At 26.4% G+C, this 8,812-nt stretch overlaps 3 protein-coding genes across 4 annotated transcripts; 1 reads left to right on the forward strand and 2 right to left on the reverse strand.

Moving 5' to 3' along the window:
- Positions 1-5: 5 nt before the first annotated feature.
- Positions 6-1,450, reverse strand: LOC106793391 (eukaryotic translation initiation factor 3 subunit F). Its single transcript, XM_014760287.1, has 5 exons — positions 1,234-1,450; positions 953-1,122; positions 619-801; positions 299-520; positions 6-232 (listed from the first exon to the last, which is right to left on the reverse strand). Exons 1-5 carry the CDS (start codon positions 1,340-1,342, stop codon positions 59-61), a joined length of 858 nt encoding a protein of 285 aa, XP_014615773.1. The 5' UTR covers positions 1,343-1,450; the 3' UTR covers positions 6-58.
- A 1,011-nt stretch (positions 1,451-2,461) lies between these two features.
- Positions 2,462-6,855, forward strand: LOC106793324 (probable ATP-dependent RNA helicase DDX11). 2 transcript variants are annotated; one of them, XM_014760155.1, is made up of 10 exons: positions 2,462-2,749; positions 2,823-3,527; positions 3,596-4,072; positions 4,179-4,723; positions 4,801-5,024; positions 5,104-5,283; positions 5,381-5,465; positions 5,577-5,707; positions 5,802-6,093; positions 6,664-6,855. In XM_014760155.1, the coding sequence occupies exons 2-9, from the start codon at positions 2,848-2,850 to the stop codon at positions 6,042-6,044; spliced, it is 2,565 nt and encodes an 854-aa protein (XP_014615641.1). In that variant the 5' UTR covers positions 2,462-2,749; positions 2,823-2,847; the 3' UTR covers positions 6,045-6,093; positions 6,664-6,855. The 2 variants fall into 2 exon arrangements, with proteins under 2 accessions (XP_014615641.1, XP_014615642.1); XM_014760156.1 differs by having other exon boundaries at positions 2,492-2,541.
- LOC106793325 (aldose 1-epimerase-like) lies at positions 5,940-8,344 on the reverse strand. The gene is made up of 10 exons (XM_014760157.1): positions 8,213-8,344; positions 7,880-8,131; positions 7,626-7,771; positions 7,316-7,543; positions 7,060-7,224; positions 6,797-6,897; positions 6,620-6,737; positions 6,365-6,493; positions 6,129-6,266; positions 5,940-6,021 (listed from the first exon to the last, which is right to left on the reverse strand). Exons 1-9 carry the CDS (start codon positions 8,280-8,282, stop codon positions 6,174-6,176), a joined length of 1,302 nt encoding a protein of 433 aa, XP_014615643.1. The 5' UTR covers positions 8,283-8,344; the 3' UTR covers positions 5,940-6,021; positions 6,129-6,173.
- Positions 8,345-8,812: the final 468 nt, after the last annotated feature.

Raw genomic sequence — 8,812 nt, forward strand, 5'->3', positions numbered from 1 at the left:
ATTAATTGTATACTGTGTTATTATTTTATTAATACAAGATGTTTATATGTTTCAAAAATTATAATGTTGTGAGCAATGTAAGCTTTTCATTAAGTTGCAATTGTGTTTTTATCAATTGTGACAATGCAACTACCATCAAAAGATCTTTTACATTGCTGTTGAACATATCATCGAATTGATCACAGCTCATTTTTGGTACCGAATGTACCATGTCCAAAAGAGCTCGACCAACCTAAAATAATTTATATTAACAATCTTGTTATTATAATATTAATAATAAACAAAAAAATATATTTACTTGATTGTCTGGTGGTTGCTTTCCTGCAAGAACATCATCGACATAATTGAGAACTTGTTCTAGCATCAAAGATAATTTAGAACTAGCTTCTGCGATTTGTGCAAGATCCATCATTGGTTCTATTCCTCCGCCAGCCTTAACACCAGGTACTGGTACATGAGATTGTAATTGTGTTTTTGAACACAATTGCAAACCAACAACTTCAGGTTCATAGCATGTAATCTAGAAATAAAACAAAAGTATTACAGCATAAATATAATAATAGTATATTTTACAATTTTTATTTAGGATAAAATATATTTTATTTTAATTATACACACCTGTACTTTTACCGGTGTAAACATTGAACCTTGTTTCCCTTTAGGTACTCCTAATGGGACGCATACGTAAGCTTTAATTGCCATTCTTGTAGTATTAGCTAAAGTAGTGTCAACTGTTAAATGAACTGGATTGTTACATTCTCGTACATAATATTCATGAATAACAGACGAATGAGTAGTAACCTGTAAGAACAACATAATTCTTTTAATTTTTCTTAATAACAGATATTTCTTTATATATTCATTTCTCTTTTATACAATTTCGATATTATATATGAGCCGTTTATAGGTCAAAACGATTGTGGCTTATATTTTAATGAAAAATTATTAATACCTCATTGCCCGTTGCCCACCAGCCAACAACATTTTCTTGAGCATTAACCCTATGATTCAACTCGTACAGGTCTACTCCATATGAAAGATCAGCTTCTACTTGACTTTCAGATTCTTTGTGCGGTACACAGAAACAATTAGTAACTTCAACGACTCCCTTTTCTGAAGTACCTACAACATTTTCATACAATTCACATGCAATATTGATGCACGCATAACCTATTTGGATGTTACCACGATGCAACATCGTGATGTATAACTATATCAAAAAATAAATCATACCTAATAATGTACCAATTACACGTAAAGATTCAGCTTTTCGGCGTTCATATGCATCCACTATTTGGAACAAGACTACGGGATGAACTTTTACAGTTAAATTAAGAGCCATTATTAAAATAATATAAAACTGTATATGTCGGAACGAGAAAAGAACGTCACTTATGCAGGTGCTTATAACTCTTGATCGCTACTTCGAGATATTTCGAGATACATGGAAACGATGATATTCGATTATCGAATTACAAAATTACAAAATAATTAGCAATTTTGTATATTTTTGATTTAAAACATATAGAATGCGCTAATAGATTAAGGGAGGTTAGGGTATTTAATTTTTTTTTTTTTTTCGATTTTTTGAAAATTTTTGAGGTAGAAGTACCATATTTCAGGAATATTCTGTAAAAATTTCAAGTCGATCCAAGAAAAATTGACGGAGATAAACTTATAAACTAACAGAATCGCTTGGGTTTTTTTGTTTTAGATAATCCAGTCTTGAGTTCAAATGTCCATCGCAAAAAGCGTTTTTTTCAAAGCGCCTGACAAAAGTTGCTGCCACTTACTCAAATCTTTATATTTTTTTTAATTATTACTTATATATAGTTCAATGTTTCTTATTATTATAAACCTTATAACTAAGTGTTTTTTATTAGAACCTTAAAATTAAAACATTTTACGAAAATTTATTTTAAGATATTTTATTTTTTTAAGTAACATTATATTTGTACTTTTCTTATTTCTTTATTTTTATATATTTTATGTAAATGTAATATCACCTGTTTAAATTTAATTTCATTGCAACGATTAATAGAGATTTGATCAAAATAAATATAGAATTCAATTGAAAAGTGCATCTGCGAATTGGACGATTTATATGTCAGGCTATTGTATCACTTTTGTCTGTATGACTAATATAGTTTTCTTTTTGTTACAGGTGATCATCGTTGAATTTATCAACAAACCTTCTGGGTTCTTTTTTATTTGAGTGGCTTAAATTGCTTCATTTTAAAATATATGTATAAATGCATTTCTGAAGGCACACACACATGTTTATACATTAAAAATTAAATATATTTATTTACAATTTTATTACAATAGAATTATACTATTTATACTATCAAAGAGAGAGAATATATTATATACTATCATATACTATCAAAGAATACTGTATTCTTTGATAGTATTGTACCGTCATCACGTTAAGTACTTACTATCGCCCACTGATGGTCCCGGTAGTAACTAAGATGAATCTGGTTAGATAAAAAAAAGGAACTTGTGTGCTTCTATGTATTTCTGTATTTCTTGACATTAGTATGTATAGCAATATATTATTTAGTAATTTCATAGAAATGCTTCTTACCATCCTTTCGCGGGAATTCTGTAGAATTTGCTTTGTATTTTTTTGTTACACTGATATTACATCCTTGTAACCGATAGGATTGTCAGAAAATGAAAATATATTTGAATATTACAAAATTCTAAATATTTTACATGAATGATATGTAATATATAGAACAAGGTCTGTACTAGATTTAAGTTTATAATGTTCTAATTATATGTATAATTAATATATTTTTATTATGTTAATTTAGGTAACAATATATATATATCTATAATATGGAAACTCCAGAAATATTTCCATTTCCTTTCACACCGTACAAAATTCAACAAGAATTTATGAAAGAATTATTTAAATGTATTGAAAATGGTAGTATGGGAATATTTGAAAGTCCAACGGGAACAGGAAAATCATTGTCTGTCATTTGTGGTGCCTTAAAATGGTTATTAGATCACGAGAAACTACAGAAAGATGAACTTAATTCTGAAATTACTGATTTAGATAATAAGATTAAAATGATCGAAGATACATCCGATGATTGGTTTTCATGTCAGACCGAACAAATGGAATATAATCATAAAAAAAAAGAATTGCAATCTAAATTAGATGCTATTACTAAATACGAAAAGAAAATTCAACAATATAAAGAAAAAATTAAAAAGAAGAATACAAAAGAAAAAAAGTCATATATTAAATTAAAATCTAATCCTTCCGATACACATATAGATGATAATCTATCGATTGATCCAGAAAATGATGAAATTGATAAGGATTTATTATTGGTAGATGAATTATCAGATTCAGAAAATTCAGCAGAAGAAGAAGAAGTGGAACAACAAAGTTTTCATACAAAAATTTATTTTTGTTCAAGAACTCATTCACAACTCTCTCAATTTGTTAAAGAATTAAAGAGAAGTCCTTATTCAGAGAATGTAACTGTAGTTACATTAGCTTCTCGGTAAGTTTTATGTTGAAAAATTTTATGATTTTATAAATTAAAAGTATAAATAAATGAACTTATTTTAGGCAGAATTATTGTATTAATAAAAGTGTAAAGAAATTAAAACATATTAATCTTATCAATGAACATTGCTTACAATTACAAAAGAAAAAGACTACACGTAAGGAAGAAAAAAATATTAAGAAATTAAAAGTAACAAACAGCTGTCCATTTTTATCAGGAAATCAAGAATCATTGATGGCTGAATTATTATCGGATATTCATGATATCGAAGAAATTATTCAAAAAGGAGAAGAACTTAATGCTTGTCCATATTATACAGTAAGAAAATCTATTCAAGAGGGTCAATTAATATTAGTACCATATAATTCTATTTTACACAAGAATACAAGAATTAGCTCAGGAATAAATTTAAAAGGAAATGTTTTAATAATCGATGAAGCTCATAATTTACTTGACGCTATTGAAAGAATGTATAGTGCTTCAATTACAGGAAGAAATATACTTCATGCTTATAATCAATTATCACAGTATCAGAAAAAGTATTATATTTTATATTGTAATTAAATATATTTTATATAAAATTGTGAATCTATTATATAATACTATTTTATAGCATTATTTTAATATTATAATAATTTATTTCAGATATCAAACTTTGTTTAATGCTAAAAACGTACTTCATTTAAACCAATTAAGCTTTTGTTTGAAAAAGTTTTTAACCGTTTTTGGAGCTACAACAAAATCCCTTTCAACTGATATTATCAGTGGTGATTTAACATCTAAATTATATACTATACAGGAATTTGAAAGAACAACTGATATTGATACTTTGAATATCTTTGATTTAATAAGTTTTGTGAAAAAATCTAAACTTATTAATAAATTAAGAGGTTTCATAGAACAGTATGGCAATAATATTAAAATCCATGAAAATAATAAAAATAAAACTGGCATAACTCAATTCTTAAAGTCAATTAGTAATGTTAATAAGGAAGAAAACGTTGAAAGTACAGAAGTAGTGCAAAATGAAGATGAAACAAATAGTCCATTAACATTAATTCTTAGCTTTTTAGAATGTTTGGAAAACAATTGTGCTGATGGTCGTATAATTGCTATACCTGGCCCTACTGTTGGAAAGGGAATTTTAAAATTCCTTTTATTAAATCCAGCAGCTCATTTTCATGATGTTGGTAAGTATATATGGAATATACTGTTTTTTTATTTAATATAAATAATAATAAATTTAAAGAAATTTTATTTTTTATAGTAACAGAGGCCAGAGCCGTAATACTAGCTGGCGGAACCATGGAACCTATATCTGAATTTACTGAACAATTATTTTTAGCAGCGGGTGTTGAACCTGAACGAATTTTAACATTTTCCTGTGATCATGTAATACCTCAAGAAAATATTATATCCAACATCCTTATGTCTGGTCCAACTGGAGTAGAATTCGAATTTAATTTTAAAAATAGACAAAATACAAAACTAGTATGTGCATAATACTGTGATAGATTTAATTTTCATAAAACTAATGAAAAATTATGGTCTACTGTTTTTAAATTTACAGTTGGATGAACTGGGAAGAATGCTAATAAATTTTTGCAACATTATACCAGCTGGTATTGTAATATTCTTGCCATCTTATGATTATGAGAATATAGTATACGAGCATTTATATAAATCTGGTGTAATAACTAAAATTCGTTTAAAAAAACAGATCTTCCGTGAACCAAAATCAACGTCTCAAGTATATACGTTTATTAATAATAAAATTGATATATATGTATATGTATATATATATTCTTTTTTAAAGAAATATTTTGATTGAAATATATTTGTTTCAGGTCAATGATGTTTTAGAACAATACTCACGATGTATAAATTGTCCACAAAGTCCACAAAATGGGTCATTATTATTTAGCGTTATTGGTAATATCAAATATTTTATTATGCATATTTTTCCACAATAAACTATTGTCACATTAAGTTACAAATATGCATTTATATACATATACAATCTAAATGAGTTTTGTTTTTTAGGTGGCAAACTAAGTGAAGGATTAAATTTTTCTGATGATTTAGGAAGATGTATTATTGTTATTGGAATGCCATATCCTAATATTAAATCAATGGAATTACAAGAAAAGATCAAATATTTAAATGAAAATGTTGTATGTACTAAATTTTATTTATAAATCTAATTTTTAAATTTATACTTAAACAAAATTTTTAAATATCTCTTATCGTTGCTTTATACCAAAATAGAAATCAAATGCTGGACAGAATTTCTATGAAAATTCCTGCATGAAAGCAGTAAATCAGTGCATTGGACGAGCTGTACGTCACATTAACGACTATTCAAGTGTAATATTAGTTGATAAACGTTACTGTAACAAAATGAAAGCACTACCTCGATGGATTCAGCGTTCATTAGCAGTCAGTCAATCATTTGGAAATACAATAAGTATGCTAGCTAAATTTTTTGCTGCAAAAAAGAAGAAAATTTAGAAGGTGTATTATTGGTGTACCGTAATTTATTACAATGTATATATTATATGTGAGTATATTTTTTTGTATCTATCTTTTACCTACATTTTATTTATGTATGGCTTTTATGTATCATATATATCCATATCTTTACATATAATTAGCCAGTTGTATTCCGAATTTATACGTGAGATCATGACAATATACTTGACCTGGATACAGCACAGCACATGGAAAATGTGCCTGAAAAAGTGTATATCATAATAAGCATTAGAGAAAATATATCTATCGTTAATAATATACATTTTCAACTTAATAATAAAATACGTTAATATACATACATAATTAATAGCATTTGGATAATTCTGAGGTTGAATACTAAAAGCACAATTCTTTTTATAATGTGCTCCTTTTTTTCCTGTAAGAAAATCAAATGGTTTTACATCAGATATTAAAAATTCCTCTCCGTTCTCTTTAATTTCTTCATTTGTACTCAAGTAATTGTTAATATTTTCATGATCTACCTTTAATCGTAATATTACATATTTATTTTAAATATTCAATGAGATATTATTCAACAATTTTTTATTATTCACCTTTTCTTGATGCAAGAAATGATCGTATGTTTGAAATGTTGAAGGAGAGAATTGTTGTAGTAAACGTCCGCCAGTATAAAATTGGAGACCAGGCTGATCTGAGTAGACTTCCAGAACGCTAATAAATACAGTAAATATAATACAGTTCTATACTTTATAGAAATATCATTTGTATACCGTCCAGATTTCATATGTAATGCCCGAGCAACAAATGAACTACCAGATTGCCAATTTTTTGTTATACAAAAGTTGTGATCAAAACCTTCTCCTGGAGGAACCTACAGAATAATGAAATACTATATGTATAGGTTCCTTATTTTTCATGTTTTTATATGCTTGTATTTCTAAATATTTTATAGTTTTAATGAGTTTTTTTATATACTTTTCGTTACCCGTTTTTAGTATTACACATATGCATAATTTTGTATATAATATAATACTTTCTCCATATATTCTCCTAGAAGTCTTGGTACACGTAGATCCATAATTGTTCCACCTACTCCTCTGATAGCTCCCGTTGGTATAGGATCTAAGTAATCTGCAAATGTCCATCGATCACAGTTCAATAATATCTTATGCTTTTTCAATTCTTTTTCACCAGCATCCTATATATTAATTATATATTATCTTATATTTAATAATATATACACGTGATAAGATAATAATTATTATTTGAAGTAATCGTATTTTACTTACATGTCCAGCAAGATTAAATAAAGAACCATGTGACATATTTATTATAGTTGATTTAGATGTTGTCGCACGCATATGTATTTCCAATTTATTATCTGGCGTTAATTTGAATCTTACTGTAGCTAAGACTGCACCTGGATATCCTTCTTCTCCATCTTCACTTAAATAACTCATAACAACAGAACAACCGTCGATATGTGAGTTCCAAATTTGTCTACCAAATCCATTTGTCTAAAAAAATGTTTAAATGCATTTTTTATTATCTTTATTATTGCCTAATAGGAATACAAAAAAAAAAGACATAACATTTTACCCCTCCATGTAAATGATGAATATTAAGATCATTCTTAGTTAATTGATAATCTTTATCTTTAATACTAAAACAACCATTTTTTATACGATTTGCACATCTGCCTAATACACATCCAATAAATGGATTAAACACAGGATTCATGTAACCTGAAAATTAAATTTCCTTGCAAATACATGAATAAGATGAATATATAAAATATAAAACGATAATATAAAAATAATAAAATATATTTTTTTTTAACTTAGATATCGTACTTTTTAAATCATCAAAGCCAAGAACAACGTCTGTACTATGACCAAATTTATCAGGACATTTAAGGGATATAATAGATGCACCCCATGTGATAACAGTAACTTCCATTCGGTTATTATTTATCATAGTATAAGACTTAACAATTATAGGCTTTAATTCATTCAAACTTTGTTCACTATGTTTAATTAAAGTTTCTAAAGATTCTTGCTCATAATTTGGAGTCTCTCCTCTGTATGTTTTATAATTTAATAAATCTATAAAAACCGCCATATACATAAATATATAAATGTACATAATATATTTTTATGCTTATTCTTCAAAGATATAAAACATACCAGGATATATTTCTCCAAATACCCCTTCTACGATAACACCATTTTTACACCCACAGCCATAAGAATCCATGATATTTTCAAAATTTAATATTTCTTTATTTCAAGTATTATTTAACTGACGTTATTGTTATAATTAAACATATGATATTTATTAATTTAAAAAGAATTTTTAATATCACTTTATTGTATTAACAGTAAATAAACTAAAAATTTGTTTTACTTATTGAAGTTTTTTTATAAATAAAATACAAGTTGACAGTAGAATATCGTTGATTTGCACAATCGCAAACGGTGATAAATAAGATTTATTTTTTAATGAATATAATACACTGTAGCAAGCATTGTACATTCTTGCGGTTGAAAAAATCCGAAATCATTGACGTAGAGTAAATATCTTTGGTTCGATTTTTTCTAACATTCTCAATAAAAAAAAAGGTTAAACAGAAGCTAAGAATTCAATAATCTTTTCGTCGTTATTTAAAATCATTTATTATAATGATAATAATTAATAATTAATAATAATAATAAAAATAATAATAATAATAATGATAATAATAATTATAATAATAATAAAAATAATAATAATAATAATACGTTGCG

This window comes from Polistes canadensis, unplaced genomic scaffold (assembly GCF_001313835.1).
Source record: "Polistes canadensis isolate GaletaPanama2010 unplaced genomic scaffold, ASM131383v1 scaffold_13, whole genome shotgun sequence".
Classification (NCBI taxonomy): domain Eukaryota; kingdom Metazoa; phylum Arthropoda; class Insecta; order Hymenoptera; family Vespidae; genus Polistes; species Polistes canadensis.

Excerpts from the sequence above, each read along its gene's own strand:
- LOC106793391 (XM_014760287.1), bottom strand. The coding sequence starts at position 1,342 with ATGGCTCTTAATTTAACTGTAAAAGTTCATCCCGTAGTCTTGTTCCAA. Across the intron at positions 1,123-1,233 it reads TGTAATTGGTACATTATTAG|GTACTTCAGAAAAGGGAGTC; the intron begins GTATGATTTATT and ends AAAATGTTGTAG. Across the intron at positions 521-618 it reads TTACACCGGTAAAAGTACAG|ATTACATGCTATGAACCTGA; the intron begins GTGTGTATAATT and ends TTTTATTTCTAG.
- LOC106793324 (XM_014760155.1), top strand. The coding sequence starts at position 2,848 with ATGGAAACTCCAGAAATATTTCCATTTCCTTTCACACCGTACAAAATT. Across the intron at positions 4,073-4,178 it reads TTATCACAGTATCAGAAAAA|ATATCAAACTTTGTTTAATG; the intron begins GTATTATATTTT and ends AATTTATTTCAG. Across the intron at positions 5,284-5,380 it reads AACCAAAATCAACGTCTCAA|GTCAATGATGTTTTAGAACA; the intron begins GTATATACGTTT and ends TATTTGTTTCAG.
- LOC106793325 (XM_014760157.1), bottom strand. The coding sequence starts at position 8,282 with ATGGATTCTTATGGCTGTGGGTGTAAAAATGGTGTTATCGTAGAAGGG. Across the intron at positions 8,132-8,212 it reads ATTTGGAGAAATATATCCTG|ATTTATTAAATTATAAAACA; the intron begins GTATGTTTTATA and ends CGGTTTTTATAG. Across the intron at positions 6,494-6,619 it reads ATTTCTTGCATCAAGAAAAG|AACGGAGAGGAATTTTTAAT; the intron begins GTGAATAATAAA and ends GAAATTAAAGAG.